Source organism: Drosophila melanogaster, chromosome 3L (assembly GCF_000001215.4).
Source record: "Drosophila melanogaster chromosome 3L".
Lineage (NCBI taxonomy): Eukaryota > Metazoa > Arthropoda > Insecta > Diptera > Drosophilidae > Drosophila > Drosophila melanogaster.
Window position 1 is genome coordinate 6,218,842 of NT_037436.4, and position 27,001 is coordinate 6,245,842.

General features: G+C 39.4%; 6 protein-coding genes across 8 annotated transcripts, besides 1 other annotated feature; 1 reads left to right on the forward strand and 5 right to left on the reverse strand.

The window, feature by feature from the left end:
• The first annotated feature begins 1,736 nt into the window (after nt 1–1,736).
• On the forward strand, nt 1,737–2,108 carry CG33946 (uncharacterized protein). Its single transcript, NM_001316477.1, has 2 exons — nt 1,737–1,836; nt 1,899–2,108. Exons 1-2 carry the CDS (start codon nt 1,803–1,805, stop codon nt 1,985–1,987), a joined length of 123 nt encoding a protein of 40 aa, NP_001303406.1. The 5' UTR covers nt 1,737–1,802; the 3' UTR covers nt 1,988–2,108.
• A 20-nt stretch (nt 2,109–2,128) lies between these two features.
• Nucleotides 2,129–11,222: a mobile genetic element.
• Nucleotides 11,223–12,963: 1,741 nt separating this feature from the next.
• CG13299 (uncharacterized protein) lies at nt 12,964–13,520 on the reverse strand. Its single transcript, NM_139782.2, has 2 exons — nt 13,423–13,520; nt 12,964–13,359 (listed from the first exon to the last, which is right to left on the reverse strand). Exons 1-2 carry the CDS (start codon nt 13,481–13,483, stop codon nt 13,082–13,084), a joined length of 339 nt encoding a protein of 112 aa, NP_648039.1. The 5' UTR covers nt 13,484–13,520; the 3' UTR covers nt 12,964–13,081.
• A 107-nt stretch (nt 13,521–13,627) lies between these two features.
• BG642312 lies at nt 13,628–14,540 on the reverse strand. 2 transcript variants are annotated; one of them, NM_001202123.1, is made up of 3 exons: nt 14,496–14,540; nt 13,996–14,149; nt 13,628–13,931 (listed from the first exon to the last, which is right to left on the reverse strand). In NM_001202123.1, exons 2-3 carry the CDS (start codon nt 14,078–14,080, stop codon nt 13,783–13,785), a joined length of 234 nt encoding a protein of 77 aa, NP_001189052.1. In that variant the 5' UTR covers nt 14,081–14,149; nt 14,496–14,540; the 3' UTR covers nt 13,628–13,782. The 2 variants fall into 2 exon arrangements, with proteins under 2 accessions (NP_001189052.1, NP_001036587.1); NM_001043122.2 differs by having other exon boundaries at nt 14,459–14,540.
• A 109-nt stretch (nt 14,541–14,649) lies between these two features.
• CG42714 (uncharacterized protein) lies at nt 14,650–15,215 on the reverse strand. The gene is made up of 3 exons (NM_001202124.1): nt 15,164–15,215; nt 14,936–15,103; nt 14,650–14,880 (listed from the first exon to the last, which is right to left on the reverse strand). The coding sequence occupies exons 1-3, from the start codon at nt 15,195–15,197 to the stop codon at nt 14,777–14,779; spliced, it is 306 nt and encodes a 101-aa protein (NP_001189053.1). The 5' UTR covers nt 15,198–15,215; the 3' UTR covers nt 14,650–14,776.
• Nucleotides 15,216–15,481: 266 nt separating this feature from the next.
• CG10226 (uncharacterized protein) lies at nt 15,482–21,227 on the reverse strand. Of its 2 annotated transcripts, none has more exons than NM_139783.2 (9): nt 20,432–21,227; nt 19,695–19,940; nt 19,468–19,639; nt 18,300–19,184; nt 17,401–18,242; nt 16,787–17,347; nt 16,350–16,731; nt 15,921–16,277; nt 15,482–15,860 (listed from the first exon to the last, which is right to left on the reverse strand). In NM_139783.2, exons 1-9 carry the CDS (start codon nt 20,746–20,748, stop codon nt 15,660–15,662), a joined length of 3,963 nt encoding a protein of 1,320 aa, NP_648040.1. In that variant the 5' UTR covers nt 20,749–21,227; the 3' UTR covers nt 15,482–15,659. The 2 variants fall into 2 exon arrangements, with proteins under 2 accessions (NP_648040.1, NP_001261473.1); NM_001274544.1 differs by lacking the exon at nt 20,432–21,227 and adding an exon at nt 20,054–20,150.
• A 431-nt stretch (nt 21,228–21,658) lies between these two features.
• On the reverse strand, nt 21,659–26,905 carry Mdr65 (Multi drug resistance 65). Its single transcript, NM_057483.4, has 12 exons — nt 26,789–26,905; nt 26,160–26,479; nt 25,639–25,884; nt 25,415–25,586; nt 25,040–25,354; nt 24,524–24,980; nt 24,369–24,469; nt 23,912–24,299; nt 23,147–23,855; nt 22,794–23,090; nt 22,365–22,731; nt 21,659–22,304 (listed from the first exon to the last, which is right to left on the reverse strand). The coding sequence occupies exons 2-12, from the start codon at nt 26,459–26,461 to the stop codon at nt 21,750–21,752; spliced, it is 3,909 nt and encodes a 1,302-aa protein (NP_476831.1). The 5' UTR covers nt 26,462–26,479; nt 26,789–26,905; the 3' UTR covers nt 21,659–21,749.
• Between the last annotated feature and the right edge of the window lie 96 nt (nt 26,906–27,001).

Genomic DNA, 27,001 nt, shown 5'->3' on the forward strand with positions numbered 1-27,001 from the left:
AAAACCGGTTCGTTGTCATCGGGGAACGTTGTGGAATGGGTGAAACGCCTTCCGCTTATGAAGATTGACTTTAGCACTAAGAAAATGTATACTCTATCTTCTATTGAAATGTACTACTTTAAGCTTGAACGCTTGAAATAATCTCAACAATACTCCAGCCACAGCTTGATAAATTCATAGCGTTAAGCTGGGATAATTTCTTACTTTTAAGGGTTCTTAAATTGATAATATGGATAGAGCTTGTGAAAGAATTAAGCATTGATATTACAACACAAGCGATAGCTTAAAAGTACTGCTATTAGACACCGAACATTTTTATTAAGTTTTTATTGCAGCCTTTAACGTAATTTAATTTATATGTGCTTAGCCATTCGTGTAGCATTTAAAATCAAACTTATTTAAATGATTTTCCATTAAGCTATTGCCACCTTTCGTTTACCCAGAAGTGTAATAGCTTACTGAAGTAATTGTTGTTAAAGCAAAATAACTGCTACAAAACTCACTCAGGCCTGACCAAAGAATCGAAAATTGCGCACCTCAATTTTAGCCCACGATCGACAAAATCTTGAAGTTTATTGCTATACCGATTAAAAGAGCCAAATACAGAGACTAGCTAGCAGCAGCAACTATTGAAAATCACAATCACAGCTAAATATTGTGCAAAATTCATGACCAAAGTGTTGGGGCAATTCGGATTTCGCGTTTTGTATTTTTTTTTGGTAACTGTATTGGTTGTAGCCAAACTCGTTTTCCGCCGTTTGCAATGACATAAGTAAATGCATTGATAAAGACTGTGTCGAGTGTCAGAACGGCCAGTTCTTTTTATTTTTGGCCTCAATTGCTGCGCCTGCGCAGCAGCTTAAGCTTCTCAGCTTCTCATGGCTGTATGTAAACGAGTTCTGATGACGTAATTCGCATCGCGCGGTTCTGCGCCTTTGCCTTATGCAATACACGCAAATGAACATTGCCGAAAAAATTAATGGAAATATGTGCTTGTAAAAAAAACTCAGGAAAAAATTCGACGATTGCAACATTAACAAGAAGTTCTCGATTTGGCTTAGCCCACACAGCAGCTGCACAGTGGGCCATAAAGTATCAGATTCCGAAAAGTTTTCCATTTATATACAAAGTATTCAAAGCGATTATTTTTTTGAAATAAAAATAAATGTAATTTTTTCACATGTAAATAATTATATTATTAATCTGAAAATCAGGTAAGAGTTGCAAATAATTTTACAATAAACTCATTAAAATTCACCGACTCCAGAGTGACAAAAAATGCTTGCACGGTACAAAAAATAATGGAGAAAGATAATTAACAAAAACGTTGCATGCTTAATTGACACTCACTTGCTAAAAATATAATGTGTGTAAATAAGCACTTAAAAAAGAATAAATAGCTATTGCAACACCAGCAAAAAACTTTTTCTGCACAGTGGTGATGTGATATGTGATAAAAGATATCTGCATTTTGGCCAAATACGAAGTGAAATTACTGACTTGCACAGTGAGGCAAGTCCACATTTGCACATTTTGCGATTACACGGCCATTCATATTTCAATTTGACTTTATGTGCTAATTAGCCCATTAAAACCTCAACGCCTCTAAGTGGCACGACCTTTTCGCCAACCAATTTGCTCCACTGTGCCGCCTCTGCCCACGTCGACGTCAACGGAGCAGCTGCCGCTCACCAAATGATTTCACTTATTCGCGATTGCATGCCCAGATTCGTGTTCAATTTGGTTCTAAGTCTCGTCGCGTGTGCATGAAGGCAGTTCTTTGAGTTCTCGACTTTATCGCCATGGTGCTGCTGCGAGTGATCAAGTATCTAGTTGGTTAGTGAGAGTGTTTTGGCCAGGTGTTAAGCACGTTATTTCATCACTATCTTCCTTTGAAGGCTGCGTGGTCCGGGTCTGCAACGAGTTGTCCCAGAACATGAGTTCACTGAACAAAATGTTCAAGTACCATTTGCTGGAGGTTAGCTAGAGGTCCCGGGATGTGGAGCTAAATACCCTTACTGATTAGATATGATTTTTTTCGCCTGTCGAACAAGTTCGTTGCTCAAGTCTTTCGTTATGTGATCCAATAAAGCGTATTTCATCCATCCAAACACTGCATTTATAACGGTGTTCACACATGAACACGAATATATTTAAAGACTTACAATTTTGGGCTCCGTTCATATCTTATGTAAATGAATCGAGAGCGATAAATTATATTTAGGATTTTGTTATCTAAGGCGACATGGGTGCATTGCTCAAAAACATGTAATTTAAGTGCACACTACATGAGTCAGTCACTTGAGATCGTTCCCCGCCTCCTAAAATAGTCCCTTAGTGGGAGACCACAGATAAGGTCCTCGCCGCTCAAGATAGGCAGATGTGCCCGAGCGTGGGACCTCGATAAGGCGGGGACTATTTACGTAGGCCTCTGCGTAGGCCATTTACTTTAAGATGCGATTCTCATGTCACCTATTTAAACCGAAGATATTTCCAAATAAAATCAGTTTCTTACAAAAACTCAACGAGTAAAGGCTTCTTATTTGGGATTTTACATTTGGTCAATCGAGCCTTTAATCGACTCTGCAGTTTCCCCCTACCAAAGGTAAGGGACTCAGAGAAAGGCCAGCTCCTTTAAGCATTGCTAAGTTAATCTTGCAGCTAAAGGTAGCAAAAATAAGTGACTCTTGTTTCCCCCTACCAAAGGTAAGGAACAGAGTATAAATATAAAAAGCAAAAAGATACAAAAGAATCTTTTATGTTTTAAAACAAGCACCTTATAGTCTATAGCTAAAGGTTGCTTTGTGTACCATTATAAATTGTGGTAAGGCGTGCTTGAGGCCATACATCAGCAATTGTGAAATTAAAAAGTGCATAACGTGCCTTATAAATGCTGTAATAGCATTAAATCAGCTCATAAATAGAGTGCAGTGTATATGCCATAAGAGCATAAATTAAATAAAAAGTGCCTGAAAACAGTGCCTTATAAATGCTCTAATAGCATTAAATCAGCTCATAAATAGAGTGCAGTGTATATGCCAAAAGAGCATAAATGCCGAAATAAATGGCTAAAAAACAAAAAATCTGACTGGACTACAAAAATAATAAAACGTGCAAAAAAAAAAATCATCTTTAAACATCGACGGAGCCTTAAAGAAGAGAAGGAAGTCAAATTCAAAGGAGCCTCTACCAGCAGCAGAAGCAGCAACAACAGCAGCAGCAGAAGCAGCAACAGCAGTAGCAACAGCAGCAACAACAGCAGCAACAGCAGCAGCAACAACAACGACATCAGCTAAGTCAAAACAAGAATTTTCTGTTTATCCAAACACACATATATATATAAATACATATAAAATACATATACACGTACTATATATATTAAGAAATTACAAAAAATTTTCAAAATGATGTCAGAAAAGACTATTCAATTCCTTAAGAAGCAGTCCGAAATTATTTTGGAAATTAGAAAGTTGGAAGTAAAACCAACATTAACAGATGTAGAAATTCTAAAATTAAATGAGCTTCAAAAATGTTTCATTGCTAATCATAGCAATTTGTTAAAGATCGGCGTTGTCGATCATGAATATTTTAACGCGAAGCAGTATGATTTAATAATGATGGTGTTAGAAAAAATTAAAAATAAAAATGAAAAAATTAAGGGCGAGTCGGTAGAAAACACTTTCCCTAAATCAAACACTGTCCCTAAATCAAACCCTCCCCCTACATTAAACCTTGAAATGCGTGGTCACCCTGAAAAAGAGGGTATAGCACAAAACAACGCTTTAAAAGTAGAGCAGGCATTTCGTAATAATGTTGGCCAATTTCGAGTATATCTAGAAGATACGTCTAAACTAATAGACAGTAGTCCAGATTTCCTTAAAATAAGGAAAAATAAAATTGAATTTTTATGGCATAAAATAGATAACCTGATTGAACAGGTGAATAGTCATTTTGAGAGTTCGCTATTCGAAGAAGAAATTAGCGAACTTGAATTTGACAAACAAAATATTCTTACAGCCATTAATAGTCGACTCAGTGGCACAATAAATAAAGCTGAAATGTCGACGGTTGTTAAGGCGGAGGAGTTACCAACCCTGCCTAAAATACAGATTCCCACCTTCTTTGGTGATTCCAAAGAATGGGATCTTTTTAATGAACTCTTTACAGAGCTCATACATGTGAGAGAGGATCTCAGTCCTTCTCTCAAATTTAATTATCTAAAGTCAGCATTAAAAGGAGAAGCCAGAAATGTGGTTACTCATTTACTGCTCGGCTCTGGAGAAAATTATGAAGCCACTTGGGAGTTTTTGACCAAGCGATATGAGAATAAAAGAAACATATTCTCAGATCATATGAATAGGCTTATGGATATGCCAAATTTAAATTTAGAATCCAATAAGCAAATAAAGACATTTATTGACACGATTAACGAGTCAATTTATATTATAAAATTAAAGGCACAATTACCAGAAGATGTGGATGCAATTTTCGCTCACATAATTCTTCGGAAATTCAATAAAGAATCACTCAATTTATATGAAAGCCATGTTAAAAAGACAAAAGAAATACAGGCACTTTCTGATGTCATGGACTTTTTAGAGCAAAGGCTCAATTCTATATCATCATTCTCACAGGAAGTAAAACCTGTAAAGAAAATGATTAATAATAACAAGAATAAAAATTATAGTGACAATTGTGCATATTGCAAACTACCAGGGCATTATTTAATTCAATGCCATAAATTTAAAATAATGAATCCAGCAGAACGGTCTGACTGGGTAAGAAAAAATGGGATTTGCCTAAGATGTCTGAGGCATCCGTTTGGTAAAAAATGTATAAGCGAGCAGCTTTGTTCGACTTGTCGTAAACCTCACCACACGTTACTTCACTTTGCAGGTCATAATCCAGAAAAAGTGAATACGTGTAGAACAACAGGTCAAGCCTTGTTGGCCACGGCCTTGATTCAAGTAAAGTCGAGGTATGGAGGCTTTGAACAATTAAGAGCATTGATTGATAGTGGCTCTCAAAGCACAATTATTTCAGAAGAGTCTGCACAGATTCTAAAATTGAAAAAATTTCGGTCTCATACTGAAATAAGTGGAGTATCTTCCACAGGAACGTGCATCTCCAAGCACAAAGCGGTTATTTCGATAAGAAATTCTCCGAAAAATTTAGAAATTGAAGCAATTATTCTCCCAAAACTTATGAAGGCACTTCCAGTCAACACGATTAATGTTGATCAGAAAAAATGGAAGAACTTTAAATTAGCCGACCCCGATTTTAATAAACCGGGTCGCATTGATTTAATCATTGGAGCAGACGTATATACTCACATTCTGCAAAATGGAGTTATAAAAATAGACGGTCTCCTTGGGCAAAAAACTGATTTCGGGTGGATAGTTTCTGGATGTAAAAAATCCAAAGGAAAAGAAACCATTGTAGCCACAACAATAGAAATAAAAGAGTTAGATCGCTACTGGGAAGTGGAAGAAGAAGAAAAAGATGATATCGAGTCTGAAATCTGTGAAAATAAATTTATCAAAACGACAAAAAAAGATTCAGATGGGCGATACATTGTGTCAATTCCATTCAAGGAGGATGTCACCTTAGGAGATTCAAAGAAACAAGCGATAGCTCGTTACATGAATCTGGAGAAAAAACTAAAAAGAAATGAAAAACTTAAGGTTGACTACACTAAATTCATGAATGAATACATGGATTTAGGACACATGATTGAAGTGAGTGATGAAGGCAAATATTTTTTACCGCACCAGGCAGTGATTAGAGATTCAAGCCTTACGACCAAATTGAGAGTAGTTTTTGATGCTTCAGCAAAAACTACGAATAACAAAAGTTTGAACGACATAATGTGGGTTGGGCCACGAGTTCAAAAAGATATTTTTGACATTATTATTAAATGGAGAAAATGGGAATTTGTTGTTTCGGCAGACATTGAAAAGATGTACCGACAAATTAAAATAGATAATAATGATCAAAAATATCAATATATTTTATGGAGAAATTCTCCAAAAGAAAAAATTAAAACATATAAATTAACCACAGTCACTTACGGAACTGCATCTGCACCATATTTGGCTACCAGGGTTCTGGTAGATATTGCAGATAAATGTAAAAACCAAGTTATTAGTGCAATAATTAGGAATGATTTCTATATGGATGACCTAATGACTGGAGCTGATTCGGTAGAAGAAGCTAATAAATTAATAACATTAATTCCCCATGAATTGCAGAAAGTTGGATTCAACTTAAGGAAATGGATTTCCAACAATTCCAAAATATTAACCACTGTGGAGGACACAGGGGACAATAAGGTTCTCAATATTATCGAAAATGAATGTGTTAAAACTTTAGGACTAAAATGGGAACCTCAAAAGGATTTATTTAAGTTCAGCGTAAATTGTAATGATGAATCAAAAAATATAAATAAGCGCGTTGTGTTATCAACGCTAGCAAAAATATTTGATCCGTTAGGATGGTTGGCACCAGTCACGGTTTCAGGAAAACTTTTTATTCAAAAACTTTGGATAAATAAAAGTGAATGGGATCAGGAATTATCCATAGAAGATAAAAATTATTGGGAAAAATATAAAGAAAATTTATTATTGTTAGAGAATATTCGAATCCCAAGGTGGATTAATTCAAACAGTTCTTCAGTCATTCAGATTCACGGATTTGCGGACGCCTCCGAAAAAGCATATGCTGCAGTAGTCTATGCTAAAGTAGGACCTCATGTTAATATAATAGCTAGCAAAAGTAGAGTCAACCCTATAAAAAATAGGAAGACAATTCCCAAACTCGAGCTGTGTGCAGCTCACCTGCTTAGTGAATTAATCCAAAGACTAAAAGGATCAATTGACAATATAATGGAGATCTATGCTTGGAGTGATTCCACGATTACCTTAGCATGGATTAACAGTGGTCAAAGTAAGATCAAATTTATAAAAAGAAGAACGGATGACATTCGGAAATTAAAAAATACTGAATGGAATCATGTTAAGTCAGAGGATAATCCAGCAGATTTAGCATCCAGGGGAGTGGATTCTAACCAGTTGATCAACTGTGATTTTTGGTGGAAAGGTCCGAAATGGCTAGCAGACCCAAAAGAACTTTGGCCTCGGCAGCAGTCTGTAGAAGAACCTGTCTTAATAAATACGGTATTAAATGACAAAATAGATGATCCTATTTACGAATTAATAGAAAGGTATTCCAGTATAGAAAAACTTATACGTATAATAGCATACATAAATAGATTCGTGCAGATGAAAACAAGAAATAAAGCCTATTCATCAATTATTTCAGTAAAGGAGATAAGAATAGCGGAAACAGTTGTTATTAAGAAACAACAAGAATACCAGTTTAGGCAAGAGATAAAGTGCCTTAAAATCAAAAAGGAAATCAAGACAAATAATAAAATATTGTCATTGAATCCATTTTTGGACAAGGATGGGGTTCTAAGAGTTGGAGGAAGATTGCAAAATTCCAATGCAGAATTTAATGTTAAACATCCAATCATTTTAGAAAAATGCCACCTAACAAGCTTATTAATAAAAAATGCTCATAAGGAAACATTGCATGGAGGGATAAACCTAATGCGAAACTATATCCAAAGAAAGTATTGGATTTTCGGGTTGAAAAATTCGTTGAAAAAGTATTTAAGAGAATGTGTAACGTGTGCAAGGTATAAACAAAATACAGCTCAGCAAATAATGGGTAACTTGCCAAAATATAGAGTGACGATGACATTCCCGTTTCTTAATACTGGAATAGATTACGCAGGTCCTTATTATGTTAAATGTTCAAAAAATCGTGGCCAAAAAACATTTAAAGGATACGTTGCTGTATTCGTTTGCATGGCCACCAAAGCCATACACTTAGAAATGGTAAGCGATCTAACTTCAGACGCATTTTTAGCAGCACTCAGAAGATTTATTGCTAGACGGGGAAAATGTTCCAATATCTATTCAGACAACGGAACAAATTTTGTAGGAGCTGCAAGAAAATTAGATCAAGAGTTATTTAATGCAATACAAGAAAATATAACGATTGCAGCGCAGCTTGAAAAGGACAGGATTGATTGGCATTTTATTCCCCCGGCAGGACCTCACTTCGGAGGTATTTGGGAAGCTGGAGTTAAGTCAATGAAATACCATTTAAAGCGTATAATCGGCGACACTATTTTGACTTATGAAGAAATGTCAACTCTTTTATGTCAAATAGAAGCATGCTTAAATTCAAGGCCATTATACACTATAGTTAGTGAGAAGGACCAACAAGAAGTTTTAACACCAGGTCATTTTTTAATTGGAAGACCACCTTTAGAAATAGTCGAACCAATGGAAGATGAAAAAATCGGAAATTTGGATAGGTGGAGACTTATCCAAAAAATAAAGAAAGATTTCTGGGTTAAGTGGAAAAGTGAATATTTGCATACGCTCCAGCAAAGGAATAAATGGAAAAAGGAAATTCCTAATATAGAAGAAGGGCAAATAGTTTTATTAAAGGATGAGAATTGTCATCCTGCAAGATGGCCTTTAGGAAAGGTGGAAAAGGTGCATAAGGGGAATGATGATAAGGTCCGAGTGGCTAAAGTAAAGATGCAGGAAGGATATATCACTAGACCCATTACTAAAATTTGTCCCTTGGAAGGAATAAAGTCTGTTGACAAAAATGAGGCTGACCAAGAGCCAAAAAGACGAACTAGAGCGACATCGGGAATGTCCAAGATCGGAATCATTATGGCAATGTTGTTGTTTGTGTTAAGTTGTCAAGTTTCTAGCGCATTACCTAAAGATATAGCACCAAGATATTCTATAGACAAAATAAATAAAACCTCAGCAATATATCTAGACCCGCTAGGAGATGTTGAGATTGTGAGTACTTCTTGGAATTTGGTTATCTATTATAAAATGGATCCATATTTTAAAATGTTAACAAAGGGTAATGCGCTTATACAAAGTATGAGGAAAGTTTGCGAAAGACTTCATAGCTTTGAAGAGCAATGTAGTCTAGTCTTAGATAATATGCAAAGTCAGTTATCGGAACTTGAAGAAAACAATAAATTGTTTATGATGCAGTCTAGATCTAGAAGCAAGCGTGCTCCTTTCGAATTTATGGGTTCCTTGTATCATATTTTATTTGGTATAATGGATGAAGATGATAGAGAGCAATTAGAAGAAAATATGAAGAATTTGTTAGATAACCAGAACAACCTTGATAAACTAATTCAAAAACAAACATCTGTGGTTGATTCAACTTCTAATCTATTAAAGAGAACAACAGAAGATGTTAACTCCAATTTTAGAAGTATGCAAATAAGAATTGAGAACATGACAGAAGTTCTTAAAGAAAATTATTATGTTTATAAGGAATCAATAAAATTCTTTATGATTACGAAACAGCTACACTCATTGATTGAAGAAGGCGAAAAAATTCAAGCAGGCATTATAAGCCTGTTGATTGATATTAATCACGGTAGGCTAAATACAAATATTCTCAGGCCAAATCAGCTTAAAAAAGAAATTGCCAAAATTCAGCAGAGTCTTTCAGAGAACCTAGTAATTCCAGGAAAACGGTCAGGTACGGAACTTAAGGAGGTGTATACACTGTTAACAGCCAGGGGTTTATTCATCGACGATAAATTGATCATTAGTGCAAAAGTGCCTCTGTTTAGCAGGCATCCATCCAAATTGTTCAGGCTTATTCCGGTGCCAATTCGAAATGAAGATCGGATAATAATGGTGCATACAACGTCCGAATATTTAATTTATAATTTTGAGATAGATTCCTATCACATAATGACGGAAGCCACATTAAATCAATGTCAGAAATGGCAACTAAATAAGAGAATATGCAAAGGAAGTTGGCCCTGGAATTCAGCGAATGATAATGCATGTGAGATTCAGCCTCTAAAGCCAGATAAAGCGGCGAACTGCATCTATAAAACAGTAGTCGACTCTAAAAGTTACTGGGTAGAGTTAGAAAAGAAAAGTAGTTGGTTGTTTAAGGTTCCTGCGAATTCAAAAGTCCGTCTGCAATGTACTGGCTCTCAAATTGAATTGTTTGATTTGCCTCAGCAAGGAGTTTTAAGCATTGCGCCATATTGTACGGCAAGAACCGACGATAAAATTCTAGTTGCCCACCATAACATTCAGTCCGAAAGTGAAGAATTATTATCAACACCTTATATAGGAGAAGTTAGTGGAGTGCCGAAGATTATTTGGGATCCGCTGAAACTATCAATATTAAATCATACTGAGGAATTTGAACGATTGAATAATGAAATTAAATTTATGAAAGAGAACCATCAAAAATTGAAAGATTTACATTTCCATCATATTTCCGGACATGCTGGATTAATTATTGCTTTAATACTAATGATAGTATTAATAATATATTTCATACGGAAATGTGCTGTGCAACAAAGAATGCAAGCAATAACCTTTGCAGGTCCGTTGCCAGTACTATAAATATCAATAGTAAATAAACAATAAAATAATATAACAAATAAAAATATACAGTCCACTAATAGAAAATGTACTTCTACATAGAAAAAGCAAAATGTTTAAAATAAGTTAATTGAGTACAAATTGTTGAATTAAAAATAATATAAACCATAATTGTAATCCAATAAAATTAAAAGCCAGAAAAACTAGGCCCATTGAAATCTTAGTTGCAAAATAAATGAACATATATCAAATAAATACAGTCCACTACTGTTATAAATGCAACTAATATACTAATGTACATCTCAGCTTTGCTGGCCCTTTGGCAGAATGTTCACACATGAACACGAATATATTTAAAGACTTACAATTTTGGGCTCCGTTCATATCTTATGTAAATGAATCGAGAGCGATAAATTATATTTAGGATTTTGTTATCTAAGGCGACATGGGTGCATTGCTCAAAAACATGTAATTTAAGTGCACACTACATGAGTCAGTCACTTGAGATCGTTCCCCGCCTCCTAAAATAGTCCCTTAGTGGGAGACCACAGATAAGGTCCTCGCCGCTCAAGATAGGCAGATGTGCCCGAGCGTGGGACCTCGATAAGGCGGGGACTATTTACGTAGGCCTCTGCGTAGGCCATTTACTTTAAGATGCGATTCTCATGTCACCTATTTAAACCGAAGATATTTCCAAATAAAATCAGTTTCTTACAAAAACTCAACGAGTAAAGTCTTCTTATTTGGGATTTTACAAACGGTCTCTGTTGTAGAATGGCAACTCTAACCTTGAGGCAACTTGCGCAACCCTGCACAGAAAGGAAATTTACATGACAGTTTCAAAATTGAGTAGACTTAGAACTAGTTTTTTTCCAATCACAAGCATTTTTTTGTGTGTAGCTAAAAGAAATCCACGGGCAAACAGCATTCAATTTCAAGTTGATTTCGGGGGCTACTCACTCGATCGGAACCAAGTCGCTGTTCTAGAGAATTACACGCTAGAGCTAAATAGTGCTGAGCCTTGGATTTTCCCATTGAAAAGAAATCCCGGCCAGCGCGTTGAAAGTATCAACGATAAGGTCTCGTCATGACTGATTGTCCAAATAAGCCAATATTTACAATTAAAGCCGGCTAAACAATGCGCGAACAAGCTTGCACAGAAAAAGAAAATACATGTGTAAATAAAACAAAGCAAAAAAAATGGCATATTATTAGCATTTGTCCACTCGCGCCAGTCGTGTCGTCACACATAAGCGTCTTAAGAAATAAATTTCTCGAATTCAGTAGCGAAAAAATCCCCGACATCATTAGAGGGCTTGGTCGATAGAGACGTCATTCCTTTTACGCTCAACACCTCGGGTCCATTCATTAATATGATTAATTTCAGTTCTGGCCGCACAATGCTCACAACGTGTTAGCCGTTGTGGTTTTATATCTTAATTATAAAGATGGGTCAAGTCCAATGGCAAGTTGAATCGCAGACGTCACTGGTGGAAGCGGTTTGGTAACAGATGCGTGATTTTATGACGTCTTAATTGGCGGTAACATTTTCCTATAAATACCCCTCTTAACTTTATATCCATATTCACACCTTTTTCATTCGTTAAGAGTCGTGTGTGGCAAAAGAGTGAAAAAAGCGATAGAGGTAAACAGAAAGTATGAATTTATAACTTAATCGCTCGAACGTTAATCTTTTTTTTTTTTGAATTTGAGAAACGGAGACCTCTTTCAGTTCTTGTCAAAACGTTTCCACAAGATATCGTGTCCTAATTTTATCTGTATAAGAGAGAGTTTTTAAACGAGTTGTAAACGCGTGAATATCGGTGAAAATTGTTTGAACGCTTACTTTTTAAATGAATTATACTTTAAATTCGAAAATTGTGAAAATCTTCCAGCTGTGTAAGGCTGTAAAATAAATATATTAAGTGTAATCAAAAGATTAATTGTGCACCACTATTAAGTTAAATTATCAACAAAATATGGTAATTTTGTGTTTATCTTATTAAATAAGAAGCTTCATGGAAAAATTTAAAGAAAAACAAAAGTTTCAGCTGGGAAAAGTAATTTATGTTAAGAGTAAATTTAATATTAAGCAAAGAAGGAAAGGATTAAGTTTTAAAAAAGGCAATTCTGGGTTGTTTCTGCGAATTAAAGAGAATTTATAGTGGGATCCACCAAAATCTCCGTCGGGTTTTTATATGGTTAGCCTAAAGGGCAACCGAAAAATCCGCCGGTGTTATAGCTTATTGAGTGCTACTTGGTAAATTTGCTCTGATTTTATGAATAAGAATTAAAATTAGCTTCTTTACACAGATGAATTTTATAAAACGGAATGGATTAAAGAGAAATTTATATGCGGGTGAGTATTTAAACCATGGGTCTTCAAAATACTCTGTTTTAAACCTCTAATTGTAACACCTAGGCTGAATTTAATTTTGGTTGAAAATTGGAAAGGATTTAGAGAAGCTTTCTTTAACATCCAATACTTGATAGTTTTAAGCCAAATCTTTTATTTTGGAACAACAATATTTAAGCAATATTTAAACAACAATATTTAAACCTACAACATGTGGAAAATGCAATCTCGAAATGTGCCAGATGGACTAGGATATTTTCTATTGATCCCTTATGAAGGTCCTGCCAAAGTTGATGACACTGCTCACGAATCCGAGCATGGAGGTGATCATGGAGTGGGCGTGCTTGGAGCTCTCCGTGGTTTCACCCTTGTCGCTTCTGCTGGGCCTTCTCACTTCTTTCCGACTTCCCGACGGTGATTCTTCGGTGGCAAAAAGACGATCGAACCTGAGGATGGGTTTCTTGAACCATTCGCCGCTGATCTCGTTGTTCCGTTCGTCATCCTCCTGGCTGAATCTATCGAATGGCAGGGCGTTGACTTGAAAGAAAATGCAGTTAGGTTTAAAATAATGTCATGATACCAGATGATCCAGTGACTCACTTGTCTGCATGACGAGACATCCGATAAGGAAGAGCAAAACCATCTTGCTTTCTGAGGTCATTTTGATTGTACTTTTCGCACTAGCCGGAGATTGATAACTGACTGAATCGAATGCCAGAGAGTTCATATTTTATAGACGCCAGCCGACGTCGGATGTCGCCCCACATTCTACGTGATAGAATGGAAAGTAACGATGCGCACGTTTCACCCAAGTAATTGCTTTATTTTACGCTTGTACATTTTGCCTAAGCTTAGAACTACATAGCCATAACCCTGAATACGACATAAAAAGTGGCACTCCACACAGAACCACAAATCAATTGTGGGCGTTGGGTGTCTCCAGCCTTTCAGATTTGCACTTCAAGGTCTTCGGGTATTCCGATCGTAGGCACTATCCAATTCTGCATCCGCATCTCGCTCATCAGGCACCGGGGGCTTTTGTCGATATCGATCCTCGAGTTCCTTACGTGAAAGTTGCGGACTCGGTGCTCCAGCACTCCAACCGATCACTGCAAAAATTCGGACACAGGTAATTGCATTTGATGCATAACATTTTTAGTTAATAACACTAACCGCAGATAACTAGCAGACATATCAGATAGAACTTAAGCGACGCGCTTCTCATGGCTGTGCTGGGATTGATTCGATTGATGGGCATTAACTGACAAGCAAAATTCGGTTGGGTCCACTTTTTATATGTGCAAGTGTGCCAGTCTGGAGCTCTTCACTGATTGGCGTTGAAGGAGGAGGCCAATGGGCATTGGCGCCGCGGCGAGAGATTATGCAAAGCACCCGTCGAAGACCCAAAAATAACGCAAAGAAAAAAAACTCAAATATAAAAAAAGATCACAAAAAATCCGAATTAAGATTCGTATAAAAGGCTCGAGGCGTCGTTCTGTCTCACTGAGTGGGAAAAAACGCTGCTGGGCATCGGTTACCTCCTACCGGTCTTTGACGTAGTCAACGTCGCCTGGCACGTGAATGGCCCGTTGCGCGTTGATTGATTGTTTATTGAAATGCTACCTAATGAACTTACACGTATGTCGTCGGCGATTAGCCAAGTCTTCACTCACTCTTTCTGGTGGCCAAAGAAGAGCGTCCTGAGTTCGTAGAGAGGGCTTCCTCTGTCTTGAAGAATGTATACTGATATTTATACCCACAAATTCTCTTATTTATACGCTGTTTTCTTTCCCCTTTTCTGGTTGTTGAAATTAAACCAAAACATTTCAATCATGCGGGACTAATTTCATATTATGTAAAAATACTCTAGAAATGAGAAAAAAATTTAATTTGAAAACAGATAAATTCTGTTATATAAGCGTAATGCAGCAAATTTTCGCACTTTCAATTAGAATTAATTCTCATGCCCGAAGAAAATGGTCCAGCGTTCGTATGTGGGTGAAATCTCACAGAGATACGATTCCATTGAGCAATATTCCTCATTAAAGTCGGTGAAATCTGAAATGAAATAATTTAATAATATGCGAGATTAAAGTTTAATAATCGGACTTACTTTTTCCTTCATGGCAAAATGCTATATCCAAATGACACTTGGATGGAAATTTTCGTATACAACCCATTTCCTCATCCAATCCGCAAATGGAACTTGTCTCATTCACCGTACCACAATTTGTTTCCACTTGGCACGGTTTTGGAGGAATATTCGCTCCAAGGGAACATGCTGTTTTTAGAAAGGACATCTTTACAAAGTCACTACTTACTATAACTTAAAAAATCTCACCCAGACATATTATGAAAATGCCAACTGCGTTCATTCTGGAAAACTAATACCTTTCGCTATGAAATGAAAAATAGCAATGCGGCAACTAATTAAGATCGGCGTGAATAAAAATAAACGGTTAGGCTTACTATCCTATCTTATCACAAATTTAAACAACGATGAACGAATTTTGCCATATTAAAAGATAAGATAAAACACAAGCACCGTAAATTGAATTAAGGTACCGATACATGTCACAATAATTTGTGATATAGATTGATCCCACACCTCAAACTTTTGTTTTGCCATCCTGCTAAAGTGAAAAAGTTTAAGATAATTCTTTATCTATATGTTCATTTATTTAACAACTATTTTGCTTATGGCCAAATTAGATTGGTTTTTGTCCCAACTAACAGCTAAGAAAAATTCACTGCATACTTTCGTGCCTCATTGTGGTACTAGAAAAATGTTTTCCAACTTAATTTTAATGATTTCTTTTGGTCTTTCCGTAGTCTTTTCAAGAGGCTTTCGTCTGACAGCGATAGAGCTTGGAATAAATGCCATTCTTGGCCAGAAGTTGGGAGTGAGATCCCTGCTCCACTATCTTTCCGGCTTGAATTACACAAATCACATTGGCATTTTGGATGGTGGACAGGCGATGGGCGATTACAATACATGTTCGTCCTGAACATGCCGAGTCCAAAGCTTGTTGAACCACCTGAAAAGGGGATACAAATATTTGATGAAAATTGTAGTAATTTAAGTTATAGTTTCTTACCCTTTCACTTTGGAAGTCCAGCGCAGAGGTGGCTTCATCCAGCAGAAGGATCTTGGGATTCCTTACCATCGCTCGAGCAATTGCAATTCTTTGCTTTTGCCCACCGGATAATTGGGTGCCCTTGGAACCCAAAACCGTATCATACTGAGCAGGCAGAGACATAATGAACTCATGAGCATTGGCCATTTTGGCCGCCTCAATTATTTGCTGCATGGGCACCTGTCGCGAGGTATCTCCATAGCCAATATTATCGGCGATAGACTTCTCGAAAAGTGAAGGTTCCTGGGACACAATGCCCAGGCGACGACGCAGAGTTTTTAGGTCCATGTCGTGGTGAATGCTCTCTTGATCTATGAGCTGAAAAGGAAAGAAAAGTTAATATCAAATATAATGCCTAATTTGATATAACTTCTTTTTAAAACTACTTACAATCTTGCCCTCATCGGGATCATAGTACCGCATCAATAGCTGAACGCATGTGGATTTTCCCGATCCCGACGCACCCACCAGTGCAACCGTCTGACCCTGATTAATATCCAAATTAAAGTTCTGCAGAACTTTAATATGGGGTCTTGAGGGATAGGAAAAGTTGAGACCACGATAGCTGACTCCTTGCTGTACGACATTGGTTTTGTAAGCCGTTCCATTGCCATTCTGTTGGATCTCAAAGGATTCGGGTGATTGGATCTGTGGCTTGCGGTCAATAATCTCATACATCCGATTTGCGGAAAGAAGAGCAGCATTGAAGGCGGGAGTGAAGGCCAGAGATTGGGCCAGAATAAATAGACCATACAGCATCGTGTTGGATATTCTGAAAAATTAAATATTTAACAGATGATTTAGTCTTGCTTTTCGCGATAACCCACTTCATAATCGTCTCAAATTTGATTTTGCCATCAGCACACATGTGTCCACCATATGTCAAGGTCACTGCGTAGCCGAAGAACATAAGGGATTTGCCTAGGGAATTGACCAGTCCTCGCCATTTCAGTCGACTGAGGATCTGATGCCGATATCGCTCCACCTCCTTGTCATATATCTTTATCAGCTCCTCCTCTCGACGAAGTCCAGCTACTGTCCGAATTTGGGTAATAGTTTCGGTGGCAATGCGACTGGTTTCCTCCAGTACCTCCTTCTCCTTCAACGCCGACTTCTCCCCAAATCGCGCCTCGAACACAATGGATGCAACCATGAAGGGCGAGGTGCTCAGGCATATTAATGCCAATTCCCAGGAGTAGGGAAAGGCAATCGCAATACTGCAGATAAAGTTGGTGAACGCCTGGATGATGTTGCTCAGCGGAAAACCAATGGCTCCTTGAACACTGGCCGCATCGCCGGATAGTCGGGCAGAAAGGGCTCCAATGCTGTTCTCTTTGCGATCGAACCATCCCATCTCCTGGTTCATGATGCATCTAAAGGTCTTGGAGCTGTGCAAAAATAAATATGAAATATGAGATAAAACATACCATTAAGTACTCACCGCATTCGCGTAGTAAGCCAGACACCAGCCAGATTAAAGAAAAATGTCTGGATGTAGCAGACCACGCCAGCTGCGATTCCAATCACTAGGGAGATTATGGCCATGGACGCACTTTGCTCGAGTACTTCCTCGTCCGTTGGTTTGGCCAATGATCCATACAGCTCCGCTAGAACTACGGAAAACACCGGCATGGTGACTCCATAAAGTCCAGCACATATGGCGCCAATGATGAGAAAACTCCACTCGGGTCGAGCCCAACCCAAAATGCGAAAGAAGGTGCTGATAAAATTTGCGGATGGAACTCTCGGATCATCTATTTCCTGATTCATAGTTATGTTGGCCAGACCATTTAGGTTCTTCATCTGAAACTCTGCATTCTTCTCCAGTGACACAATAGAGTTTCGTGTGCCCAGTTGATAAGGTTCAACTTCATAAGACATTTTTCTCTCCTTAATCTCGGCCACTTCTTCCAGTTCATTTAGTAGCTCCTCGGCGGAATCGTCATACGAATGCACGGTGACCATTTTGTGATAGAATCCCTCCAGTTTCATCAACTCCTCATGGGTGCCTTGTTCTACGGCTTTGCCATTTTCAATATAAACAATTCGATGAGCGTGTCTGATGGCCGAAAGTCGATGGGACACCACCAAGGTTGTTCTACCCTTGCAGGCCTTGTCCAGCGCCGCCTGTACCAACTTCTCGGAATGGTAATCCAATGCGGAGGTGGCCTCATCCAAAAGCAGGATTTTGGGCTGCTGAATCAGAGCTCTGGCGATGGCAATACGCTGACGCTGGCCTCCAGAAAGCTGAACGCCCTTCTCGCTGATGTCGGTATCATAACCCTTAAAGTTGATTGAATTTTATAGTACTTTCTTAAAAACAGAGTACTTAAGACTAACCTTATGTAAAGCTATAATAAAATCGTGAGCATTGGCGGCTTTAGCTGCGTCTTCGACTTCCTTTTGTGTGGCTTCTGGTTTTCCATGCCGGATATTTTCTCCAATTGATCCTTGAAATAGCACTGGTTCCTGACCCACCACGGCAATGTTTGAACGCAGCCACTTGATGTTGTACTTCCGCACATCCTCGCCATCCAATAGAACTTGCCCAAAAACAGGATCATAGAATCGTTGCAACAGCTGTATGCACGTGGACTTGCCACATCCTGAAGGACCCACCAGGGCCACGGTTTGTCCTTCCTCGACGACTACATTCAGACCTCGCAGAACAATGACATCTTCTCTGGCAGGATAGCGGAAGAATACATCTCGAAACTCGACGGCGCCTTTTAGGCCATAGTTCAGGATTTTCCCAGCCTTGGAGAGTGGATCAATCAAGGAGGTGCGATCTATCACATCCAATATGGCCGAAGCCGATCCTCGTGCCATGGCGAATGTCTCCAAAAACGGAGAGGTTCGGGATATTTGATTGGCACTCACGATTATACCCGATATCACAATCATCACAACCGCCGGTGTGTATTCCCTCTCGTCAATGGGTATGCTAGGATCGCGGTAGTAGAGAATCAAGTTAGCTCCATACCAGAAAGATCCCGCTCCTGTGATAAACAACATGGCTTTCATCACCGTGTCACTCAGTCCGGAGAAGGCTCCTTTCCATTTTCCCGCCTTGAGAGCGGGTTTTAGTAGACTATCATAGCGCAAGGACTCGCTTCGTTCTCCTCCAAATGCAACCACAGTCCTAATGGCTCCAATTACTTCTTCAACTACAGAACTGGCTCGCACATAGGAACTTTGCTCCTGGCCCGTCAGTTTACCTTGGTACTGCAAACAGATTAATAAATGGTTTAACATAAACAATTAAAAGGAAGTATTTATCAAGTACTGTTGCTATATTGTGCACAATATGTGTATATACTATGTTTATATTTGTTTCCTCACTCATTCATGCGTGAGAAAGAAAAGATACTTGTTCTATTTTGGATGATCTATTTTAGGATAAGCCAAAATAATTGCCAAGTTCACCAGAAGCTTTTGAGCACAAATATTTGGTTCTAGAAAACGTGTTCTCTTTAAGATTAGTTAAATCAAAATTAAATTGACTTACATGGGCCACTGCTGAGTTGACTACCAATGTTAGGGGTATATAAAAGACTATTGCCAGAGCTAATTTCCATCCGTAGATAAAGGAGAGAACTACACTGATTATGACATCACACATGATCTCCACATAGTGACCTAAGTTTTCAGCTATGCCACTGCGTATTTTCTCCATGTTGCTAAATAGAAAGCGGCTTAATAAATATGCTCATATAGCTATTCAAATCCACTCACTCAGTTATGCGAACGGCAAAGTTTTGATCCTTGGCCATGTCATGCCATCCGATCTCCTGTCTCAAAGTGGCCTTGAAGAATTCCCTTCGCATACGGACTGTGAGTTTCAGAGCCAATCGATTGAAGGCATCCACGTAGTAGACTCCGGAGAAGAGCATTAGTAGAGTATTCAGGGTCATGAGTATTCCGAAGGATACGCTGTCCTTTCGCAGCTCCTGCATATTCTCCTCGTAAGAGGCATTTGTGCTGAAGAAATATTAAATAAATAATTATAAATTTATCAATTAATTAACTGAATTAGTATTAACAGCTTGCCAAATAGATTTATCATTGCTAAAGAAATCCTACAACATCATTACTTTTCGGAGAATTTGTTTTACAGCAACGTCCTTGAATGTTTGGCATTGTTTCAGAGACCTTTCTGTTTTTGCTTAAAAGGTTTTTATTGAAATCACTGCAAAAAAGCTTTTCGCGGACCGTAAATCGTAGAACACGTCCGTTTGCGTTGAAAGTTTGCGAAGAATTGATTCATTCTTTTAAAATCTAAATATAAATGCATACACGCTCCAAATGAAACAGTCATTATCTCAATACACATTTTTTAAATTATTTTATGTATGGACTAGAAAATTTGGCATAAGTAATGAAATTAATTAACCTTTGGCATATAGAATAAGTAATAATTTGCTGTTAAATGCGTTAAAAGAGAATATATTTATTGCTTAACCTAAACTTACAGTATCTTTCCGCCACCGAAGAGGGACAATCCGATGGTGACCGAACTGGTTCCCTGACCCAGAGTTCTTTCGATGAACATGGCCACCAGTTCGCTGTACACCACAATGGCAATGGGAAAGACGAGGGATTGGAGGAATGCAGCTACGAAACCCGACAGGAGCACAAGATAATCCCATCCAGCGATATAACGAAAGAGCTCTGTGTAGCTAACCATGGGCTGGGCCTTCTCCTTGGTCTTCTTCTTCTTCTGGGCCGCCGGCGTGGCCTCATCCGCATCCGCAGCAGGAACATCTTCGCGGGTCTCCGTCATTGTCATCACTGCAACCTATCGCCTCTATACACCAAACTCATTGACCGGCGGGGTCAATTAATAGTTAAGAAAGCAAGCGTGCAGGGCGAAACTAAAAATCGAAACGCCCGCAGTTCCACTGGTCCAGTGGACCTCCGCCCCCAACGAATGGATATGTGTATGTACGGAGATGGTCTCGAATGGGTTCTTGGCTCTGGGTAATTAACTCCGTCTCTGACGGAGATTGTCGTGCTACGCCAGATGCACTGCCGATGAGGCTGATCTGCCTGGGATCGTGTTTAGCTTTAATTGTTTTGCATTCCGCGTTTTCACAAATACAAAATCGTTGGCTACTACAGCCAGCTTTTTTCTTTCTTTCTTGCGATGCTATTGCTATCCGGAGCAAAATGTTCCACGTCTGTTCCGTTGGGACTGTAGAAAGCGACTGACGGTTCTGGCGGCTATGGCGTCAGTTTTCGACAAATTCGGTTTCTATTAGAGAAGCGAACCCCTTTATGGTCTTTTTTATTAATATCAATTGAATTGATTTTTCTCAAGGTTCACGATGACTGGTGGAAAATCGTAGACCATCTTACCTCTTGGCAAGGTGTGCACCCATCTATCGCGGAAATGGGTCAACTGAGTACTGAAATTTGGCGTAATTTGCATTCCAGGCAGTTAAACTTATGATCTTCCCTGTTTAATTGCGAACTGTTATCATTTCACAACGGCAAATCAAGTTTGCATGCCATTGACAATGAATACAAACAACAGTCGTGTGGGTGCTTGGCGTTATAGACATGCCGCAAAGATTGCACTCTTATCAGTTAGATAAGTTTGATGGTGGATCTTACAACTTATAGCCCTAATAATTATACACATTGCAAACAGAGTTACCTAAAACTCATCTCCGCCCATTATTTATAAACAAGTCTTTAATGGATAAAAAGTTGATGGAGTTTATTTAGTTTTTGGTGGCAAGTGTATTTTGGCTTTTGGTGAGATTTATATAAATGTTTAGATAATATTCAATGATCCTTTTGGGTCTTGTGTAGCTTGGCGTAAATGCCGCCCTGTGAAATCAACTGCATGTGGTTACCCTGCTCCACCACCTGACCATTTTGAATCACACAGATCACATCGGCATTCTGGACAGTTGACAATCGATGGGCTATGACAATACAGGTGCGTCCCGAGCAGGCGGTATCCAAGGCCTGTTGGACCAACTGTTCGCTTTGCAAGTCCAAAGCTGAGGTGGCTTCGTCGAGTAGCAGGATCTTGGGATTCCTCACCAGCGCTCTGGCAATGGCGATTCGCTGTTTCTGTCCACCAGATAGCTGAGTACCTCTGGCTCCCATCCGAGTATCATAGCCATTTGGTAGAGAAATGATAAAACTATGAGCATTGGCACTCTTGGCTGCTGCAATAATCTCCACCATGGAAACAGATCGCCGATTGTCGCCATAGGCTATATTTTCGGCTATAGAGCGCTCGAAGAGAGTGGGTTCTTGAGAGACTATGCCCAATTTGGTCCTTACTCCATCGAGGGTCAGATCGTGTTGGATATCATCGTGATCTATATGCTGTATGAAGAGTGGATTACGTTTGATATACATAGCGGCAATATTTGTTTAATGGCTTACAATAGTGCCCTCATCGGGATCATAGTAACGCTGAAGTAGCTGAACGCAAGTGGATTTTCCACACCCGGAATGACCCACCAAGGCCACCGTTTGACCCTTGAGCACCTCAAGATCCAAGCCATTCAGAATCTTTGCATCAGGTCGTGTAGGGTACCGGAATTGAATACCTCGATAGCGCACACCCTCGAAAAGATTTAATTGCTTGGCGAGAGTATTTTTAATGGTGCCCATGGGTGACTGAATCTTTGGCTTGCGATCCAGTATTTGGAATAGGCGATGACCCGCGATCAGAGCGGCGGAGAAGGCCGGCGTAAAGGCTAGAGATTGAGCGAGCATCATGGAACCATACAGCAATGTTTCTGATACCCTACAAATATTATTTAAAATGGTTAATTGCTTCAAGATTGAATTCTATATGGATTTCCATACTTGATAATATCTTGGAATGGCAGCTGACCCTCGGACACCAAAACACCTCCGTAACAAAGAGCCACTGCATACGCGAAGAAAGCTGATGCCTGCATGGTGGAGTTGAGGACTCCTCGCCATCTAAGCTTCTGGCGGATGAGCACCTCCACCCGCTGGATCTCCTCTGTGTACTCCCGGATAACATCCGCCTCCCTTCGCAGACCGGCAACAGTGCGTATGTTGGTAATGGATTCGGTGGCAATGCGACAGGCTTCCTCAATCACCTGCTTTTCCCTCACTACAGCGTTAGACATCATCCTGAAATAATCGTAGTCGTAAGAAAAAGAAGTATAATCTCTAACATTTTAACTCACTTAGCTTCTAGGATTACAGATCCCACTATAATGGGACAATTGGCCAAACATAAAAGGGCCAACTTCCAGTTGTAGTACATGGCTACGCTGACACTTGAAATGAAGTTGGACAACGCTTGAATCATGCCACTCAAGGGATATCCTATGGCTCCTTGGATATCAACTGCCTCGCCGGATAAGCGAGCGGATAGAGCTCCCACCGAGTTATTCTCGTCGTCGAACCATCCAACTTCCTGATTCACCATCGCATTGAAGGTCATGGCTCGCATTCTGGTGGTAAGCCAAATGCCCGCGTAGTTAAACAAATAGGTCTGAAGGAAGCAAACCAATCCGGTCAAGAATGCCAGGCCCAAGCAGGCCCAGGATAGAACAGCAGTACGACGCAGTGCGTCCTCCGGATCCTTTTCAGCCAAAGCAGCATAGAATTCTCCGAAGATGACCGCGAAAGCTGGATACAAAAATCCCACTGCTACAGCACTTATAGTTCCAAGAATCAGGTAGCACCATTCCTGTTTGGCAAGCTGAAGGATCCTAGAGAAAGTGCGGAAGAAGTTCGGTTTCTCCGGCGGAGCCTCAGCTGACTGGGCATTTGTATCCTTGATGAGTGCCTTTATTATAGGTTCCTCAAACTGGACACTGTTCTTTTGACCTTTCTCGAAGTTTAATGGACTCGTCTCAAAGGATTTCTCAAACAGAGCCAGGCTTTTTTCTAAAAAGTATTAAAAATTTAATTCGCTTTAATTACTTTAAACAAGTATTAATTACGTTTGGTGTCCTCAATGCTGTCCTCTTTTTCTACCTCATCGGGCATGTTGATATCGCCGGCACGAACCATGTTGTAGTATGCACCTTCCAGCGCCATTAAATCATCATGGGAACCTTCCTCCAGAACCTTACCATCATGAATAAAGACAATCTTATCTGCACCTCGAATAGCTGACAATCGATGAGAGACCACAATGGTTGTACGACCTTTACTGGCCAAGTCCAAGGCCTGTTGAACCTGTTTCTCGGATTGGTAATCCAGTGCAGAGGTGGCTTCATCCAGCAGCAGGATCTTCGGATTCTGGATAAGGGCTCGAGCGATGGCTATGCGTTGTTTCTGACCTCCAGAGAGCTGGGATCCCCGCTCTCCAATCATACTGCGATAACTCTATAAATTTTAGATGGGGAATTATTTTTTTTTGCTTAGAGATCTTTTCTATCTAATCTTGTATCTAACCTCTGGCAGATTGGTAATGAATTCATGTGCACCCGCCTGAGTGGCAGCTGCTTCGATCTCTTTTTGCGTGGCTCCTGGCTTACCATAGCTAATGTTTTGAGCTGTTAAAGAAATATTATTATAAGCTTTATAATTTTGGGTTTGTATGCACATACCTATTGTGCCCAAAAATAGCACTGGTTCCTGACCCACAACGGCAATATTCGATCTCAACCATTGGATATTGTACTTTCTTATGTCCAAATCATCCAAAAGAACTGATCCAAACACAGGATCGTAGAACCTCTGCAGCAATTGGACACAGGTGGACTTTCCACAGCCAGAAGAACCAACCAAGGCCACTGTTTGACCAGCTCTAATCCTAATGTTTAGGCCCCTGTGTACAATCACCTCCGGACGAGAGGGATATCGAAAGAAGACATCCTGGAACTCCACATCACCACGTAGGCCGTAGTTCAAAAGTTTACCGTCTGTAGATAGGGGATCGATCTTGGATGTCAGATCGATGACCTTGAAGAGGTTGGTGGCACAGCCGCGTGCGGTGGCAAAAGACTCCAGGAAAGGAGCTGTTCTGGCTATGTTGTCCGCACCAACAATGATACCAAAGAAGGCCTGGAAAAATTGCCAACTATAATATTTTTATAATAATATTATTCCCTTTTATAGCTTACAATCATCAGAATAGCCGGTGTATACTCCTTGTTTTCCACATTTCGATCATCGATAATAAGATTGACACCATACCAAAATGCTCCGGCGCATGACAGATACAACATGGACTTCAAAACCGCATCGCTGAGCCCCGAGAAGGCTCCTTTCCATTGACTTGCCTTTCGAGCTGGGACCAAGAAATTCTCATAGCGCTGCACCTCTGATTTTTCTCCACCAAACGAGACCACAGTGCGTATGGAACTCAGAATTTCCTCTGCCAAATTTCCAGCTCCCGCATAGGATTCTTGTTCTCGGGCAGTCAGCTTGCCTTGAAACTAAAAAAGATAGTTATAAACTCTAAATTATTCATCCGGTATATATATCCCTTTTCTTACCTTAGCTACGTAATAATTTAATAAGATCACCAGAGGTATATAAGAGCTCACAGCTAAGGTAAGTTTCCAGCCGTAGCTAAATGAAATGGCCACAGTTATGATAAATCCAACTACAAGGTATACAAAGTGACCAACTTTCTCTGAGATGCCATCTCGAATCTTTTCCACGTCGCTGAAAACAAGATTTAGATAGTATCATCGCTATATCCTTCTTAAATACTTACTCCACCATGCTTTGGGTAAAGTTTTGCTTGCTGGCCAGATCATGCCAACCGATGTCTTGACGAATCACGGATGAAAACAGTTTTATTCGCATCCTTGTGACCTGACGCAGCGCCACCATATTGAAGACATCCACAGAGAAAATTCCTGAGATGAACATCACCACGGATGCAATGGTCAGAAGAATTCCATACGATATGGAATCATCGTATAAGGCTTCATTGTTTTCCTCCCGAGAGGCATTTGTTCTGGAAGTTTATTAAATTAGTAAAAAAAGTATGATTATAAATAACGTAATTTAATAACCCTATATTTTTAAAATTAAATCAAAAATTCTTTTTTAGTACATTTTTCAAGAAGCTTTTATGTAATGGCGTAATTGATAATAAATCAATTGGTCAATGAACTTACTTTTTTATTGGCCCACCCTGCGTATGAGTGATATATTATAAAGTCATGATTTTCCAAACAGTTCCCCTTCTACAGTTTTCTTATGATCATATTTACTTTTGTGAGTACTTACAGTGTTTTACCACCTCCGAAAAGTGGCAGGGCATGAACATTTGAACTGGTGCCAAACTGCATGGCGCGGTCCACCAACATGGACGTGAACTCACTGTAGATAATGACCACGGCAGGAAGGGTCAGTGCCTTAATGCAGCACATTATGAAGCCGAAGAACAGCCAGCCAATCTCCCCGTAGGTGGAGAATCGAAAAAGTTTCAGGAATGCAATAGGCTCTGTGGGCTCCAAACCCTCCGCCATGGGCGCCTCCTCCTGTGATTTGCCCTCGCTGCTCGAGGTGGACACCTCATCTCGCTCCATGGTGATGTTTAGTCGGCACTGACGAAATGACAATTAAATGGGCTTTATTAAACAATACGCCATCGATCCGTGGTCAATATTTCTTCACTCAAAGCGGCCACAAGTTCGAACCAGACCAGACAAAAGGTTAATTTAATTAAGTAACACTCTGCGTTCGCATGCAAGTTTGTTTCTTTGGCCACATAGTTGTGATTGACCCGCGAGGTTAACGAGTAATAGAACATATATTATTGGACACATTCCTTCACAAATTGAAGAGCAACTATTTACATTCTTCTTCTGCAGTCTAAAATCGGTTCCTTTGCATATTTTTTGCGGTATATTCACCTTTTAATTGCCACTTTTTGATAGATCCTTCAATTATTCGCACTTGCTTCAGATAAAAGTTAAATATTGTCCGCAGATTGTAACCGCTTGAGCGCCCAAGCGCGACTGACTTCCCATCTTCCATGAGCATCCATTTAAATTTGCTGCGTACATATATCGCACCGTTCGGGTTCAAATTCTAATTGACCTTTCTCTTGGGGTAGGTTCGAAGAG